Source organism: Carcharodon carcharias, chromosome 9 (genome assembly GCF_017639515.1).
Source record: "Carcharodon carcharias isolate sCarCar2 chromosome 9, sCarCar2.pri, whole genome shotgun sequence".
Classification (NCBI taxonomy): Eukaryota; Metazoa; Chordata; class Chondrichthyes; order Lamniformes; family Lamnidae; genus Carcharodon; species Carcharodon carcharias.
The window spans coordinates 144,906,316-144,925,791 of record NC_054475.1 but is presented as its reverse complement, the minus strand read 5'-3'; the positions used below and the strand labels follow the sequence as shown (position 1 = coordinate 144,925,791).

At 41.7% G+C, this 19,476-nt stretch overlaps 1 protein-coding gene across 1 annotated transcript in view; it reads right to left on the bottom strand.

Moving 5' to 3' along the window:
• Positions 1-2,303: 2,303 nt before the first annotated feature.
• LOC121281781 (neuronal migration protein doublecortin-like) overlaps positions 2,304-19,476 on the bottom strand; it is a 168,773-nt gene continuing 151,600 nt past the window's right edge. The window contains exons 7-8 of the mRNA XM_041194764.1: positions 6,865-6,971; positions 2,304-4,225 (exon numbers count right to left, since the gene is read on the bottom strand). Of these exons, the coding sequence (XP_041050698.1) occupies positions 4,169-4,225; positions 6,865-6,971 (164 nt within the window). The 3' untranslated portion in view covers positions 2,304-4,168. The remainder of the gene's footprint in view (positions 4,226-6,864; positions 6,972-19,476) is intronic.

The following is a 19,476-nucleotide window of genomic DNA, read 5'->3' as shown; positions in this document are numbered from 1 at the left end:
CTGGCCTGTACTTTCTTGGGAAAGCCCCATGCAATAGAGACTTGTGAATAACTGCTCGTGCTCAACTTTGCACACGCTCAGTTACTTCAAGGTGCTCTCGGTTCATCCCACAACGTGAACAGGATCAATCCAGAGCAGCTGTGGTCCCATTTCCAGCAGAAGCAACTCCACAATATAATGACCAATAATACTGTTAAAATACACAGGTTAATGTTAGATTTTGTTTTAAGTAAGCACTCAGGTAGAGTTTGTTTGATTAAGGGCCACAGCCTTTTCTTCGATGTGTACCTTGAGCACTGAAATTAATTAAATTACAAGTGGGCCATCTGCACCAAGTACCATTGTTATGTCTTACAGGTAGCCTGTGCATGAAAGACACTGTTTGAATAACGTACACTGCTGCTTTGACCAAATCTTAATCTTACACTATGTTTACTTTTTATGGAGTGGCACTTAACCTGTTTGACTGAGAATTAATCTGATGTGGCTTCAGCTCATTTTGACAAACATTTTTTTTAATTGTTATCCTACCACCTCTTTCTCCCAACCCAACCCACAACTTCCTAACAATTTATTTACAGGCATTCCTTGTCTTTATACTTTCTTCCTGGTAGAAGAATGGAAAGATCTGAGCTCCAGGTTTCTCCTCAATTGATACAGATGCTGTTCTGTAGAGGCTTGGGGTGGGGGTGGGGGACTGTTGGGAATAGTCTCCTTCATGACTTTTCCTCCCTTTATTAATGGAATATATTGTCACATTTTAAACTGTAAAGTTGGCCATAGAGTTCAAATGATACCAAAGACTGAAATTAGAGAGACTGGACCGAGGAATAGAAACTGGGAACTTAAAACAGCATTTGGAATAACATGGATTAATTTGCACCACCCTACTCTGTGACTGAGTCTGTATTCATCTTTTTTGAATTAACCTCTTGAGGACTGCAGACAGGCATCATCCTGCTCATTAAAATGTGCGAAAGTGCCACCCTCAGCTTATTGGAAAGCAGATCAATCTGTAATGGAAGCTCTGTTCTGGGAGATATTGAAAGAAGGAACTTATACCAGGAGTGCATCATCTGTCAGTCAGTTACCAAACAAGAAAAAAAGAAAAGGAGTATGTTGATTGGACATGCTAGGAAACAGAAAAATATGAGGAGATTTAAATGAGAGTTTTTTTTTTAAAAAATAAAGGTGAAATTTCTAAAATCCGTTGTGTTTTGTTCACTGTGCTCCATATTGTTGGCTACAATATTTCTGTGGAGTATGATAATGGGTGGTTCATAAACCAATGAAGTGTGCAGTGGCAAATCTGCCTCCCAAAAACAATGCAAATATCATGCAACCAATTGGCCTCCTGGTTCCTGGAGGCAGCAGGGGTCAGTTTACTGGGCAGGTTTTGGCCTCCCGGCAGTGAGAGCAGGGGACCAGCTCTCCAGGCAGGCCTAGAGGCCTTCCCTGCCTGTCTGCAAGCTGCAGAAGCCACAGACAACCCCTCCATCTCCAAAACACCATTTTAAAAAATTTAAACTTTGAAAAAGATGGAGAGAGATGCCTCCATTTTGAAGCACCCTCTCACTTATTTACTTTTCATTGCAGCCTGATACTCCTTTCAAGCTGAAAGGCCTCTGATTGATCCTCCAGATATTCGGAGGGCAAGCCTCTGGCCATTACAATTGGCCAACCTGGGGAAAATCATGACAAGTGACTGTTTCTGACACAACATGGGCTTCTGACCCCCATTTCAGCCTAAAGAGGAGTCCTAAAGCCCGCAAGGAGAATCCAGCCCAGTGTGTTTGCCTAGCATATTGTAGTACTAAGGCTAAGTACCAGAGAGCAGAGGAGCCAAGGTATGATACCCGGACTCCACTGAATTCCTCCTTTTGGCTTTTCTGCCATGGAAAAGTTAGTTTCCTTATTCCCACCCCTCAAAAAAGCAAAGGAGAAGAAAGCTGCTTTCTGTCACTGACTGAAGAACACCATTGATATACTTCTGAAACCCGAGAGCTCAGATGTCATTCTGCAGGATATTCATGACTCAAAATCCTTCATCCTTGTGGGGTTAACTATAGATGCAACACAAGTCTTAAAGAATATTTCTTTAATTATGTAGTAGCGTAGACTTTTTCAGACATTATGTATATGAGGAATTACCCTCTTTCTGCCTGGAAGTGTGGCGGAGGCTGGTTCAATCGAGGCATTCAAGAGGGCATTAGATGATTATTTGAATGGAAACAATGTGCAGGGGTACGGGGAAAAGGCAGGGCAATGGCACTAGGTCACAATGCTCATTTGGAGAGCCGGTGCTGACACAATGGGCTGAAAGGCCTCCATCTGTGCCATTAAAATTCTGCAAAAAAAATGTGATGATAGCCCCCGTAATCTTCTCAAAATAACATGCATGGCAACTTCCTGAATTATTAAACTGGGTTTGGTGATTTGAACTAACATTTGAACAGATAAAGAATGTTGACAGATTCAGGAATGGCCAGAAAATTATGCAAGATCCAAGTGTTTAAGGAACAATGAGAGGTCAAAGTTTACCAATTATAAACCTAACTGCATTTGCTCTACCCTACCCACCATCCCACTCTGCATTATTTTAATTGACAATTTTTTTTGTAACAATACTACTTCATTTTGGAGAGGTATTAAATGATAGATGCTTTGAAATGCCAGCTGGCAATAGTTTTTTTACTGTGGCACATTGATATCCCTGGTAAAGGATTGTCGTCTAGTTATACTATCAGTAGACAATATGTTGACTTGCAACATTACTTCTATCAAGCAATCCATTTCAGCCACTATTTTTTTCCGGCTAATGGTGGAGTGCAGCCACAATATTCAAACAATTGCCAAGCACAGGACTGCCTAGCTGATGCTACAGGATCCAACCTGTAATGTTAAACGGGGTGGAATTCACAGCACTGGGAAACCCATGTTAGTACAGAGCCTTTCTTTGTTGATTGGGAGGGGTGCATAAAACAAAAAGCAGACAGCATTTTAAGATATTCCGCAGCCGGACAACGACATGGAGAATATTCATTTTGGACCTTCCAGGCTCGGCTAGTGAAATGAAAGAAATCACAGAGTATTGAGATTTGAAGTCCACATCAGAGCAACATCAGGCTGCAAGCTAAGTGCCACTCCAAATCAAACAAGGCTGTAATTATCCATTATAAATCAAGAAAGAGCACAAGATAAGTCTCATGCATGGCAAGTCTATTCCAAACTAATCCTAATCCAGTGGCAAGTCAATGTTCCCTTTTCCCTATCAAATCTGTCTTCGAAGAAAAACCTTCACCACCATGTTTTACAAGTAATCTATTAATGCTATTCAGTACTTATAAACTGGTTTGGATAATTGCACAGTGAACACATTCACAAATGAAAAAGCGCAAGAACACCTTGTTCTTATTAGTAAAATGTAAATTTGCTGTCTCACTCTAATCCTAAATAGTTCTATCCATTCAAAATGTCATATAAAGCAAGAATCAGAATCATTTTGTTACTAAAAAAAGTATGAAACAAATGTGATCAAATTTAATTTTAGAAAATTAATGTCTTAGTCTTATTAAGCTGTTTTTTTCTCAAATTACTTCCCCATTCTCAAATCAATGTTATTTTAATTTTAAACTAAATGTTTGAGTCTTATTTAATGATTTTTTTGGAGTTTTTTTTTCTATCCCTCCTTTTTTAAACAAATCAGATGTTAAACATGTCTGCGCAGCAGAGGATTTTCTTAAAAAAGAAAAAACTGGCAGAGGTCTTTAATAACTAAAAACAGATTTATAAATGAAGCATATAATAACTGCACATCAAATATCAAAGAGAAATGGAAAATCACACAGCACCATTAATAAGAAACAAAACCAGGGACTATAAGTTTCAAAGAACAAGTGATGTACAAGAGACCTGCTTGTGTTATTATGAAATATTCTCACAGTGCTTCATATCTGATGTTTAGAAAAAGGCAGTGATATTCCAAGATACTAGGTTTCTCATGAGAAGGACAAACTGTTAAAAACAGGGCAATTTTTTTTTTTTTTTTTGGTGTCACTTGGCAATTTGTGAGCACCAAGATTAATAACCTCTGCACACTGGGCAGAATTTCTTTTCCAAGTCTCACTGGTTCAGATGGAGAATTCCAGCCCTCCCTCACTCTGCTGGTTTACATCGAGTCACCCAGTGAGTCCGAGTCATCCAGGGAAAGTGGCAGATACAAGTCCTGCAGTGGGAAAGTGGGGGAGAAACAAGACTTTAGATATGGTTTACACAAAAATATTTACGAAAGCTTCACTGGGGGTGATTTTGACTTTGTGTGATAAATGCCAAATTTGCATCTCCCCTGATTTTTATTTCTGTGATCTCTGTTTTTCTCTCCACAGATGGTGCCATGACCTGGTGAGTATTGCCTACTCTTAATCTGGGTGCAAGTTAATTGCTCATTAGCCCTATACTAATCTGTAAGTAGCTCAGTTGAATTTTATTCTTCAAATATCTATTTGTAAAATGTGCAAGCAATTAATTTCTTCATTTCTTCGGTTTGGCCCCCAGTGGTAAATCCATAAATCTCACTAACCATTTTCCTTCTTATATTTTCTTTGTTCCAGACCTTATTTATTTTATTTTCAGTTCGGTGTCTTTTTATGCATTGATTTTATGTTTCCAGGACTGAAACATTTCAAAATATGCAGCATTTCTCTTCAAAGAAAGAATTCAGTATGCAATATTCCACAAATAGTAAGAAAGTTATTTTCACAGTGGGAGCGGTGTAGAGAGATGTACACTTGAAATTATAATTTATATACACCCTGCTGTGTTAATGGTTGTATTTCTGCTGATGTTAATCTAACACCCTTATGCTGTCAGATTCAGTAACTCTCCCCAGGCAGCAACCTGTGATAATGACTATTTCTACTGGGGAAAATCCAGCTTCCCCGCAATTGAGATGCCCTTAAAGTCAGTTCCCTAGTCTCATCAGTACTGATTTTTATTTAAAATTAATAAATGCTTTGGAGAGAGATAAAGATTTTAAAGTTTATTTCGGCAGCATTTTTGTTTCAGCTGCTGGGGAGTTCTTGATGTTGCTCATAGAAGACATGTTGCTTTGTAAGGACGGTAGCATTGCGCAGAAGTTGGATTATACGATGAGGGCAGGAGCCCTGCATCCCAGTGTAAACATCACAGATGAGTCGCCCTCCACTTTTACAGCCCATGGACCTTTAAGTATTATGAGGTAAGACTTCCACTCACCTCCAGGAGGTTGCCCCACCTCATAGAGCTGCCAGCCAATTGGAGGCTGTCAGCTCTTGCAGTACTGGCAATGCCACTGGGAGTGATGGCCACATAGCAATACTGCAGGAGACCTGGGAGGAAGAGCAGCCATGGACGCCCTGGAACCCAGATTAGTCCAGGATCTCGTTGGGGCCAGGCTGGCAAGTCCCAGCGAAGGTTTGGGCGGGGTGTGTTGGACAGAGCTGGGGAAAGGAAACTGGGGAGGGGACTCCTATTGGTGTCGCGGGCCCGAGAGAAGGCACCACCCACCACCACCACCCCACCTCCCCCACCCACCTTCACTAGTCACCAGCCTGCAGGTACAAATCTGTCAGGTTAAACATTGGATACAGGCCTCTCCTTCCCACTTAAGGGCTTCAATTGAGCCATGAGGGGGTAGCTCACCTGACGCCTTCCCTGCCACTCATAGGATCATGTTTACTGGCTGCCATTACGTCACCAATGGCATGGCACCGTGTTTTACAGGTCCACCCATCCACTTTCCGACCCACAGGTGGCCTATAAAAACCAGCTCCAGGTAACAGATGGCTTATTATTCCGCTGCTAAGGCAGAGTTGAGCATAACATGGCCATCCCTGTAATGCTGCAAGGTCCATTAGAAACTAAATCCTGGTATAAACAATCTGAAGTTGCAGTGTAATTGTTCCCCTGTAGATTGGCAGCTGCTTATAAACTTCTGACTCCTTTTTAACATCTGAAAAACCAGTAGGAAATGATAGCCTTTGAGTTTCACTTTTGAAAACAGCTTAGTCCCAGGATTATGTGAACACTACTGTGTAACCAGCCATTGGGCATGAGAAAGAATGGATTGCATTGGTTTTAAATTCAATTCTCTTCCTTCCATTGGCAGGCATATCGAACTTCACTCAAAAGGCGTGGCCAGATTTTTTGTTTTCTTTTCTCAGCAAATATCACAAAAAATGATTAACCAGCTAGTTCAGTTATTATTATTTGTGGCAGTTTGCTGTGTTCAAAATGGCTGCCATGATTGCCGACATAACACCAATTGCACTTTGAAAATAAATGTGTGAGAGGTGCTTTGAGATGTCCGAGGAAGGGGTTAAGGAGATTTATATTAGTGCACAAGTTATTTTCTTTTGCATGTAAACTAAATAATGAATCATTCTAATTAATTCACAGATTTCACTTTTAAACTATCCCATTTTTAAATCTGTATGCGAGGTTTTTGAGTGATCTTTGGAAAGTAATCGACTCCCACTGAAAGCTTCAGTAGTTTCTCCCTGGTTCTAGCCTATGACATGAGGGTAACTGAGCTGATTCATAGTATTTGAAAAATGGTTAAAAGAGTGCTGAAGAGTTTTCCCTTCTCATTAAATGCATCTACCAGTGGCAATTTTCAGGCAGAAAGTTGCTTAAGTCCTTGCTATGCTAATGGAAGATAATAATCACAGATCTGCATTAAATTTCTATTTGCCAAAAGTCTACATATTTAAAGAACAAAATAGGAAGATCCCTCATAATGGAGCATCATAGTTTTGGAGACTCAAATAGATATAAGTAATTCACTTCATTCTAATAGAGTAAGAGAGGGGTATAATAATGACTTACCTTGTGCTTGCGAAGACAGCCTGGGCTGGTTGGTGTAGAAATGGGTGTTGAGACTGGAGACTTGTTAGACCTGGGAGTGGAGAGCTGGCTGCTAGAGGTTCCATTAGCTGAAAGCACATACAACAGGCAACTTGTAGAGGGCTGATAACATGATCCTGGTAGGCCATACTAGCTCAGTTCAGACTACTGAAGAGTTTTTCAAAAACTAAATTCAATGCCTTGATTTTCCCACTATTTAAATCTCTTCTGCTTTCGAACTTCTATGGTATCCTCTCAGAAAGGAGGATGGAATGGTCTAGATCATGCATTTTTCAACAGAACACATGGAGCTGGATTTTCATCCAAGAGGCGGGAAGCGGGAAATTTCCTGGTTTGGCTCAGCTCATCCATCTGAGGAGAAAGGGCTTGCAATCATGGGACTTTCATTCCGCTGGTGAGGGGTGGATGCAGGTGTGTGTTCGAGTTGGGCGCACCATTCCTGGAAAGAGTTCCAAGGCAGACACAGGGGCTGCCAGGTGCTGAGGCGGTATGTTTAAAATACCCACTTTGGTGCTCTGGGTCTTTGTCCCAGTTATAATAACATCAATAAAACAATAAAACAGACCTCTAGCCCTCACCCCTCACATCCCCTGAGCCCCACCCCTTCCCATGCCCCACCCAGGCCAACCCATGCCTCCCCAACCCCCATGGCCCCTTATACCCATTAAGCCAACCTACGTCCCTCCACCCACCCTCCACGGATTTCATACTCTCCATGCCAACCTATGTCCCTCCACCCATCCACCATGGCTCCTCATACCCTCCAGATCAACCTATGGCCTTTACATGCCCATTCATCCAGTATGCTCTCTGTATAGAACCACTGAACTTATAGCAACAACAGCATGTGTGAAAAATATTTTACAAACCAGTCATTCATTCATGACTTTCTACTTTATTAAAAAATATTGCTTTTACTACAGCCCTAACAAAGTGTCAATCATCCAGACTCTTTAAAGTATCAATAGTTGAAACTGCCAGCATTTAACACCTATATATGTTATGTAAATAAACATTTTGCAATAGACAGAATAAATCCTAGAGAAAATGCTGTCACTCAGGCAATGTTTTCCCTGGGGCACAGCTGTTTCAACAGACTAATGGATGCCAGGGCTCTTAGCCAAGAATGTATAATGAGGTTTGGTTGACTGACAGTTCTTTTTCTGTGATCTATTGTTTTTAAAGAAAGTTATGAATTAATGACTATTTTTAAAAATATCTTTCTCACTCATGCGTTTGCTACTCTCTGGTTCAGTGGCTCTGTATGGAGTGTACATTGGTTGAATTGTCATGGAAGTGCCATTATCCTGGCAAAGAGGGTAGGAGGGGCCATGGGATGTGGGTGGAGGGGCATAGGTTGGAATGGAGGGTAAGAGGGGCCAGAGGATGGGTAGGGAGGCTTAGGTTCACATGGAGGGTATAAGGGGACATGGAGGTGTGGGTGGAGGGCCATAAGTTGGCAAGGGAGCATTGGTAAGACCCTTTAAACTTACCTTTCAAATGGTTCCCTCATCCACACTATGGTTCATAATTCCTCTGTGATCTATGAACAACAAGTCATGGAAAAAACTGACCCAACTGCATGAAATTTGCAGAAGGCTAGGAGATGCCTATCCTCGTAATGGAACCGGCCAGGTTGGGAGTGCAGGATGTGGGCTTGTGGCCTGCACCAGCACGGACCCTTATCCTGTGCTGGTGAAAACTGGGGAAGTCAGGAACAGGGCCGGGAATCCTAGAATCGGGTCCCAGTTGCCATTTTTATAGGTCCAGAGTTTCCCTGACACCGTGAAAATCCAGCTCATATCTACCAGGTGGAATTTGTTTCTTTCCTAGTGCTTCCCTCCTCCAACATCATCTTTTCCCCAGGATATGGAATTCTTAGGTCATTCTCCTTGTTAACCGAAGATGGTGAGTATCCTTACATCACATTGATGTAATGGTTATGTGATAAGGGAACTGCCTCTCATCATGTGCTCCAAATAACAACCTTCAACTTAATGCAAATATCAAAGTGCAATATAGAGATCAAATTGTAAACTAACCAATTGTTAAGGTTTCAGTTTTAAAATATTGTCTTATACATACAAATTAACATAAAAGTTTGCCATAAATATGTAACTGCTCACAACGGATTCTTGGGACTTTGAATTAATATACACGCTAGCTGTGGGACTATCAGCAGCTCCGAATCACAGTACATCAGTATAACGGATCCTCAGGCTGCTAGGCTATATATACCATTTTGCATCATGACAGACTAACATTGCCAATCCTATCCAGTGACCTCCCCATCTGGGAAGTTCATGCGTGAGAGCTTTTGATGGGGACAGCATCAGAGTGGAGTGAGGTGCCTGCCACAGTTGAAAAGCCCAACATTCAAGTTTCCAGGGTAACACATGAAGATTGAATGAGCTATGAAAGGCCTGCCAATGCATTTAAAAGTGTATCCCAGCGTGAAAAAGAGCTTTCAAGGGAAGAGGGAAAACCAAACAAGCCAGACATTTGAGAATGTCAGCAGCTTTCCTGCAAACTAATCAACTTCAGAAATTTTTCATTTCCTCCACTGTGCATTAACAGCAAGACATTTTGTATGAAACACCAACAAATTACACTTATAATGTCCATTGTAAAATTTTAGCAGGGTATAATTAAGTAACATTTAATGGAAACCATGTTTTGCTTTGCAAAATTATCAAAAAAGTCATTGTGTTCTGAAAGGGGAACAATACTGGGGGTGAAATTATTTTCAGTGCACACAGAGTTTATATATGATTGGAAGTGAATTTTTTAAATTGGTAACAGCTCTAGGATTGACATCCAAGGAAAAGCAGGCAGTGAGTTCACCCACCTACAATTAGAGCTGCCTGAGGACAGAACTACCATACAATTCAGCCTTGAAGAGCTTGCGTGACATTCAGAAGAGGAGAAACAAGAGAACGCTCATCTATGAAAGCTGTTCATCAACCCACTCCAAAGTGATGTGGAAGTCTCCTCTTTCTGATGGCCATATGTAAAATGGCTTTGACTATTGCAACTGGGCCCCAAAGTATATATGATACGACTGTCCATAATTCACCACTGTTCCACATCACTTATTCTTTCATGGGATGTGGGTGTTGCTGACAAGGCCCCGTTTGTTGCCCATCCCTAATTGCCCTTGAGAAGGTGGCGGCAAACCATTTTCTTGAACCGCAGCAGTCTGTGTGGTGCAGGTACACCCAGTGCTGCTGGGAAGGGAATTCCAGGATTTTGATTGCGTGACAGTGAAGGAACAGTGATATAGTTCCAAGTCAGGATGACGTGTGGCTTGGAGGGGAGCTTCCAGCTGGTAGTGTTCCCATGCATCTGCTACCCTTGTCCTTCTAGGTAGTAGGGGTCACAGGTTTGCAAGGTGCTGTCAAAGGAGCCTTGGTGAGTTGCTGCAGTGCATTTTGTATATAGCACATACTGCTGTCACAGTACGTCAGTGGTGGAGGGAATGAATGTGTAAGTTGGTGGATTAGGTGCTGCTTTGTCCTGAATGGTGCTGAGCTTCTTGAGTCATCGGCAAGTGAAGGATAATCCATCACATTCCTGACTTGTGCCTTTAGATGGTGGATAGGTTTGGGGAGTCAGGAGATGAGGAGCTCAGCACAGAATTCCCAACCTCTGCAGAGCTTTGATCTAATCCATTGGCTATGAGATTTCTTAGCCCTGCATGCTGCTTCCACTATTTAGCATGCAAGTAGTCCTGTGCTGTAACTTCACCAGGTTGAAACCTCATTTTTAGGTGTGCCTGGTCCTTATCCTGGCATGCCTTCCTGCATTCTTCATTGAGTCAGGGAGATCCCTTGGTTTGATGGTAATGGTAGACTAAGGCATATGCTAGGCCATGAGGTTACAGATTCCAGTTGAATACAATTCTGCTGCTGCTGACAGGCCACAGGACCTTATGGACCCCAGTTTTGAGCTGCTAAATCTATTCTGAATCTATACCGTTTTGCACAGCGGTAGTGCCCCACAACACGATGGAAGGTATTCAGTGTGAAAATGGACTTCACCTTCACAAGGACTGTGGGGTGGTTACTCCCACCTATACTATCATGGACAGATGCATCTGTGACGTCCAGATTGGTCTAGTAGATTTTTCCTTTTTGTTGGATCCCTCACAGCCTGCCTCAGGCCCAATGTGGCAGATGTCCTTCTGAATTCAGCTAGTTCAGTAGGAGCAGTACTACCACGTCACTCATGGTGATATACATTAAAGTCCCACACCAAGAGTACATTCTGTACTCTTGCTGCCTCAATGCTTCTTCCAAAATAGGCAAATATTAGAGAAACCATAAGATGGGCTGCTGTGGTGAAATGCTGTGTTATTGCAGTTGGGGTAGTGTTATTATTAACACCAAGCAGGTTGAAGTTAAGGTACTTCAAACACAACCTCACTCGGCACCTCAGCTGAAATGGAAGAGCTTGATGCAGGTAAAAGGTACAAAAAGTAGAAAGGAATGCAGAACTGCCTTGTTTGACTACATAGTAACAGTGACTTCTATTCAAATTAATTGTATGTGAAGTCCAGAATGAGAATAACACATTATATACGTGCAAACTTACTTTTTAAAATAAACTGACCTGGGCACACTAATGATAGAAAAATAGAATTCTCCCAAATCATTGAAAGCAGAGTCTCTATCAGAGAGGTGTGGCAAAAGCTGAGGCAGCCTAAGGGGTGCCATTTTCTGCCACGGGAACATACATGACCAAATCTTGCAATGCCAGGATACACAATAAATGTTAACATAAGCAAAGTACTGAAGTTGGACTGAGTGCAAAACTGAAGGATACAAGATGAAAGCTAGCAAGCTTCAAGTGAGACTGGATATCAGATGAAATTTTGTTTTTCCCTCAGAGCAGTGGATCTGTGGAAAGCTCCCTGGAAAAGTTTTGATGCTGTATTATTAATTCCTCCAAATAAATTGGTTAAATATCTGGTTAGGAATAGCATTGAAACTTATGGGAACAGGAATCCACCAGCTTAAATACACATCCCCTCTACCATTGGCCTACCATGGCTGCAGTGCGTCCTATCTACAGATTCACTGCAGCAACTCACCAAGGCTTCTTTGGCAGAACTTCCCAAACACATGATCCCCACCATCGAGAAGGACGAAGGCAGAAGATGTGCGGGAACACCATCACCTCCAAGTTCACCTCCAAGCCACACAACATCCTCACTTGGACATACATCAGTGTTTCTTCATCATCTCAGCTTCAAAATTCTGGAACCACCCCCCCTCCCCACTCCCTAACAACACCAGGGGAGCATGTCCACTATACAGAGTTTGCCTGTTTGCGCAGAAGGCTGATAACCACTTTCTAAAGTGCAAGCAGCAATGGGTAATAAATGCTGTCCTGTCAATGATGCCCACATCCCAATGTTGAATATAAAAGAAATGCTTTATTAAATATCCCACAACTGCTGGGACCATCTAAACATTACTTGTGGTAAGCAGTTGGCTAGGTTTCAGTAATAAAGGTGCATAGGGGGTGCGGGTGTAGATTTTTGCTCAATTATTTTTGGGAGTCAGTTAGCATTTCCCGAGGTGTTTTAATAAGTAGATGGAGTTCATAATAGAATAGGTTGTACACTAACAAAAGGTCATTTCTTCTATAGTCAATTTATGCTTCATGATATTCTTATTGGCCTAGAATTTATTGGAGTTGGATGCCACATTGGACTTTTCCCCTCACCCTTCAGCTTGAAAAATCTTTATTCTGTAAATTGCTAAAAATTCAGACTGATTGGGCGAAAGTTCAAGGTTAAAAAAAAGGAAAACATTTACTGCAAAACCCCATATACAAATTATTTTGGGGGTGTTTTTAGATCTTTCCAATATAGGAAAGCTGCAAATATCTTTTATAGGTTATGCCAAACGGTAACTATATAATTAAAGGACAAATTATGTACAAGTGATTTATCACTCCAATTATATGGTGATTTGTGTTTTATTAAATAGACAAGAGCTTTGGTTGAAAAATTCAACCATGAAACTGTCAAGTTAGATACAGCGTTCTAACCTATTATGTGCGGTGTGATCATATTAACAGAGAAGTAATTATAATGGTGACCTCAAGATCAGTATGCAAGGACAGCTTCAGTTGTTTTGTCTAAGAGAGAAAAAGAGATGGGAGGACAGGATCCCTGACTTAATCTCCCTACTCCACCTAATTCCAGAGGAATGAGGTATGCCTTGGCAATATGAAGTGTTGCCCAAACATGGGCAAAAGAGCTACAGTAAAATTGAAGTCAGTGGGAGCCAGGGGCAAACTCTCCACTGATTGGAGTCATACCTAGAATAAAGGAAGAAGGTTGCTGTTGTTGGAGATCATTCATCTTGGCTCCAGAACATCGCTGCAGGAGTTCCTCAGGGGAGTGTTCTAGACCCACCTTTCTTCAACTGCTTCTTCAGTGATCTTTTCACTTCATTTCTCTATTTCCTTAGTTCTGATGAAGAGTCATACGGACTCGAAATGTCAACTGTATTCCTCTCCGGAGATGCTGTCAGACCTGCTGAGTTTTTCTAGGTATTTTTGTTTTTGTTTCAGATTTCCAGCATCCTCAGTATTTTGCTTTCATCAGTGATCTTCCCTCCTTGCTGATGATTACTATGGTCAGTTATGAAGCAGTCATGCAGCAAGAACTGGCCTACAGTTAGTCTTGGGCTGATAAGTGGTGAGTAACATTCATGCCACTAAAGTGCCAGAAAATGACCATCTAAAGAATCTAATCATCTGGCCTTGACACTCAATGGCATTAACATTGCTGAATCGCTTGCCATCGGCATCCTGGGGATCACCATTGAACTGAAATCTAACTGGACCAGCTACATAAATACCATGGCTACAAAGTCAGAAGCTGGTTTTTCTGGGTGACTCACCTCTTGATTCCCCAAAGCCTTTCCACCATCTGCAAATCACAAGTTAGGAGCGTGATGGAATACTCTTTACTTGCCTGGATGAGTGCAACTCCAACAGCACTCAAGAAGTTCAATACCATCCAGGACAAGGCAGCCTGTTTGATTGATATTCCATCCACCACTTTAAATATTCACTCCCTTCATGGTGGGCGCACTGTGCCAGCAGTATTTACCAAATACAAGATGCTTTGCAGCAACTCACCAAGGCTTCTTTGACAGCATTTCGCAAACTTGCAACCTATACCACCTAAGGGCAGCAGGCACCTGGGAACACCACCACCTCCCAGTTACACAGCATCCTGATTTGGAAATATATCACCACTCCTTCATCGCTGGGTCAAAATCCTGGAACTCCTCCATAACAGCATTGTGGGAATTCTTTCACCACTCAGGCTGTACCTGTTCATGAGGGCAGCTCACCACCACCTCTTAAAGGACAAATAGAGATGGTCAACAAATGCTGGCCTCGTTAGTGACGCCCACATCCCATGAATGAATTTAAAAATGTACAGAACTGTGTAAGAGCCATCTGCAAGTAGTATGTGTTTAATATACCATGATGGGCTTGTGTTTCTTTAAGATTACAAAATTATGAGAGTCTGTTTAAGATGAAGGTAGTACAGTGCCTTGCTCCAACTAGCTTGCTTGCTCAATGTCATTTTTGGATTCCTAAACTGAGGCTAAACTGAGTATTTTGTATGGATGTTGTTCATGCCTATGAACAATTTTGTTATTGCAAGAACAAAGGCAGTCACTAATTTGTTTACAGCTTAAACATACTCGATATGCACAGCTAAAAATATTGGGGAAAAGTAATTAATAATCAGTTACAAAACCTACTTTATAGCAAGAATATCTGCAAGCTTAAAAATTCAACTGGCACAACTGAAGAACATCTGCTGGTATTGAACATTTCCTCAGCTAATGGCTCAAAGGAACAGTGTCTGCTTCTGGGAGGAGACTGACAAGCCCTTATCAGTTCTGAAATTGCTACTGGTTCATGCATAAACGAATTCCTTTGTCTTTGTCTTTGAAACTGCCGATATCAGAGCATAAAATTACAGTGCAGTGGCTGTCATTCAACAATCAAAATTCTGAGCTTCCGAGGTCAGATTCAATTAGAAAATGGTTAGAGTAAGGCCATCTCCTGCAACTGAATCCAGGTTTTCTCTGCAAAGCCAGTGATTTGATTTAACAGGAGATGCTGCATGTTTACTTTAGGGCCAGCATTGAGGTTCCTGCACAAGATCAAATGCCAGCTAATTAGGAAATGCAATAACAGAGGAGACAGAACGCACGTGTTATTTCCAACCTTTGGAAACTCTCAATCCTTAATTACACATTTCTATTGACTTTTAGTGCCAGATGTACATTTATATTCAGAGAAACTTGGACGAGGATTACTAATGTTTAATTAAATCAACCCACGAAACTTGAAAATGTTTTTTTGACTTTGCTCCAGCAAAACAGACTCTATCACGCTCAGCATGAAACTCTCAGAATAACTTAACTGCCTTTATTCAATCTACATTCCATTATAACTGTGCAGTTAGTCCGTTAAGTTAGCTTCAGTCCCAGAAATCTACAGCAGCCACAGTTTGTCCTGCTTGTGCATGTTTATAGCTAATTATATACGTTTTAACAGTGTAAGCTGCAACCACTTTCTAAAAAGTCATTACTGTACAAGAAAATCTGAAAGGTCCAATCAAATGAAGCTAAAAAGCCAATTGGCTGGCCTGGATGGTCGTGAGATCCTTAGAACATTAATGCAAAGGGTGTAGGAACAGAGCTCTATTCTCCAATTTAATCTCAGGAATTTGAGTGTACTGACTAAAAGCCAAGGATGGGAAGACTTCAAGTGAAGTGAAAAACAATTAGTGTAGAACAGGGGGCCTTGAAGGTCAAATCATATGGTTGAGTTTTAAGATAGTTTTCAGTCAGGCCAGCTGTTACAGGGTAATGCTTCTCTCATTTTTCTAAATTAAATGAAGACTTAATTGCCATTTACATCACTGGGTATGTGATTTGTTTGCGCGTGTATTTCTCCTGTTTATTTTACATGTTTAGGGCTAATAGGCATAGCTTGTACTTCTAAAAGCGATTTGCTGGCACTGCAGTTGAGAAAAAATGTATGATTATATGTTGAAACTAGACCATTAGGCTGGACCCCAACCATTTTGCCAATGTTTATGATAAATTCCCTTAGTTATTTAATAGTTTAGTGGGTTTGGGGGGGATGGGGGAGTGGGGTTTTTGCACGCCAGTAGAACTACTGAGTGCTCATTTCACCTGTTAAATATGGAACTTCTATCAATTCAATTTGTAGTATAATTTGTTGGAAGCCAGGAGAGCATTCCCCATTTTTTGTATTAGCTGTGACTCACTCTCACCACCGAATCAGAAGATTGGAGGCTGAAGTCCTGCTTCAGGGACTTGAGCTCAAAATCTAGGCCAACACCTCAGTTCATTACTGAGGGAGTGATGTACTTTTGGAGGTGACGTCTTTCAGATGAGACATTAAATGGACTCTGCCTTCTCATATTAATATAGAAGGTATCATGGTACTATTCTCCAGGCATCCTCTCCAATTTTTATTTCTGAACCAGCATCACTAAAACAGATCACCTAAGACCATTTGACATAGGAGCAGAAATTAGGCCATTCGGCCCATCTAGTCTGCTCCGCCATTCAATCATGGTTGATAAGTTTCTCAACCCCATTCTCCACGTAACCTTTGATCCCCTTACCAATCAAGAATCTATCTATCTCGGTCTTAAATGCACTCAATGACCTGGCCTCCACAGCCTTCTGTGGCAATGAATTCCATAGATTCACCACTCTCTGGCTAAAGAAGTTTCTCCTCATCTCTGTTCTCTCTACTCTGAGGCTGTGCCCTTGGGTCCTAGTCTCTCCTACTAATGGAAACATCTTCCCCATGTCCACTCTATCCAGCCCTTTCAGTATTCTGTAAGTTTCAATCAGATCTCCCCTTATCCTTTTAAACTCCATTGAGTATAGACCCAGAGTCCTCACACGTTCCTCATATGTTAAGCCTTTCATTCCTAGGATTGTTCTGATGAACCTCCTCTGGACCCTCTCCAGGGCCAGCACATCCTTCCTGAGATACGGGGCCCAAAATTGCTCACAATATTCTAAATGTGGTCTGACTAGAGCCTTATAAAGCCTCAGCAGCACATCCCTGCTTTTATATTCTAGTCCTCTCGAAATAAATGCCAACATTGCATTTGCCTTCCTGACTGTTGACGCAACCTGCAAGTTAACCTTAAGAGAATCCTGGACTAGGACTCCCAAGTCCCATTGCACTCCAGATTTCTGAATTCTCTCCCCATTTAGAAAATAGTCTATGCCTCTATTCTTCCTACCAAAGTGCATGACCTCACACTTCCCCACGTTGTATTCCATCTGCCACTTCTTTGCCCATTCTCCTAAACTGTCCAAAGCCTTCTGCAGCCTCCCCGCCTCCTCAATACTACCTGTCCCTCCACCTATCTTTCTGTCATCTGCAAACTTAACCAGGATGCCCTCAGTTCCTTCATCTAGATCATTAATGTATAAAGTGAAAAGTTGTGGTCCCAACACTGACCCCTGCGGAACTCCACTAGTTACCGGCCGCCATCCTGAGAAGGACCCCCTTATCCCCACTCTCTGCCTCCTGCCAGATTGCCAATCTTCTATCCATGTTAGTACCTTGCCTCTAACACCATGGGCTCTTATCTTACTGAGCAGCCTCCTATGCGGCACCTTGTCAAAGGCCTTCTGGAAGTCCAAGTAGATAACATCCATTGGCTCTCCTTTGTCTAACCTACTCGTTACCTCCTCAAAGAATTCTAACAGATTTGTCAGGCATGACCTCCTCTTGATGAAACCATGCTGACTTTGCCCTATTTTATCATGCACTTCCAGGTTTTCTGAGATCTCATCCTTAATAATGGACTCTAAAATCTTACCAACGACCGAGGTCAGGCTAATTGGCCTGTAATTTCCCGTCTTTTGCCTCACTCCCTTCTTAAACATGGGAGTTAAATTAGCGATTTTCCAGTCCTCTGGGACCCTTCCTGACTCCAGTGATTCCTGAAAGATCACTGCTAATGTCTCCAGTATCTCTTCAGCTACCTCCTTCAGAACTCTGGGGTGTAATCCATCTGGCCCAGGTGATTTATCCACCTTCAGACCTTTCAGTTTTCCTAGCACCTTGTCCTTGGTAATGGCCACCATACTCACCTCTGCCCCCCTGACTCTCTTGAATTTTGGGGATGTTATTCGTGTCTTCCAACGTGAAGACTGACGCAAGGTACCTATTCAGTTCCTCCACCATTTCTTTGTTCCCCACTACTACTTCTCCAGCGTCATTTTCCAGTGGCCCAATGTCCACTTTTGCCTCTCTCTTACCCTTTGTATATCTAAAAAAACTCTTGCAATCTTCTTTTATATTACTGACTAGTTTACCCTCATATTTAATCTTCTCCCTTCTTATTTCCTTTTTAGTTGTCCTCTGTTGGTCTTTGTAGGTTTCCCAATCCCCTGGTTTCCCACTGCTCTTCGCCGCATTGTATGCTTTCTCTTTAGCTTTTATGCTGTCCCTGACTTCCCTTGTCAGCCATGGTTGCCTCATCCTCTCTTTAGCATGCTTCTTCCTCCTAGGGATGAATTTTTGCTGTGCCTCCCAAATTACTCCCAGAATCTCCTGCCATTGCTGTTCCACAGTCTTTCCTGCTAGGCTCATCTCCCAGTCAATTCTGGCCAGCTCCTCCCTCATGCCTCTGTAGTTGCCTTTATTCAGCTGTAATGCCATTACATATGATTCCAGCTTTTTCCTCTCAAATTGCAATTACCTGATTATCGTATTGCTGTTTGTGAGACCTTGCTGTGCAGAAATTGGCTGCTGCATTTCCTACAACAGTGACTCCACTTCAAAAATATTTCATTGGCTGTAAAGCGCTTTGGGACATAGAGTTTTTGGTCTTTTGCTTTCTTTTCTCACCTAATTTTCTGTTGCATAAGGACACTCTGGGTATAAGCTGATTTAAATTTACACTCAAAAAAACTGAAGAGTAAAACCTACAATTACAAATGTAGGTCATTCGTTTGATATGACTTAAGTAATTTTGCCAGTGCCACGTCGATTATTAAATGATAGCTGTGGCTCTGAAATCCCATATGGTTTCTCCAAGGCTCTCGCCAATGTTACGGAGAAGCCCCATATAATTTCAGGCCCTACCTCTTTTCTGAGATACTGCTACTATGTCTGGTCATTCATTAAAGCATTCAAGATTGTAATCAATATTATCATTTTTAAATTTAGCATTGATGGACATTAGATAATAGCCGAACCCAGCCCAGTCAGAAGAATACTGACATTGTCATTACCCCACTATCAAAGTTATGCTTTAAACACTGCCATATAGTGGAACTTCACACATGCACTAGGCCATGTCTCCCTACCCCCTACAAGGCTTTACCAGGGAAGCTGTATAAAAACATTAAGTAAACAAGAGATGTATTACAAAGAAAACTTTTCAATCGTGAATAATAATATTCAGAAGGAATCTCTATTTTGTAAGCTGCATCTGAACATGTTATAATGGTGGCATGATTT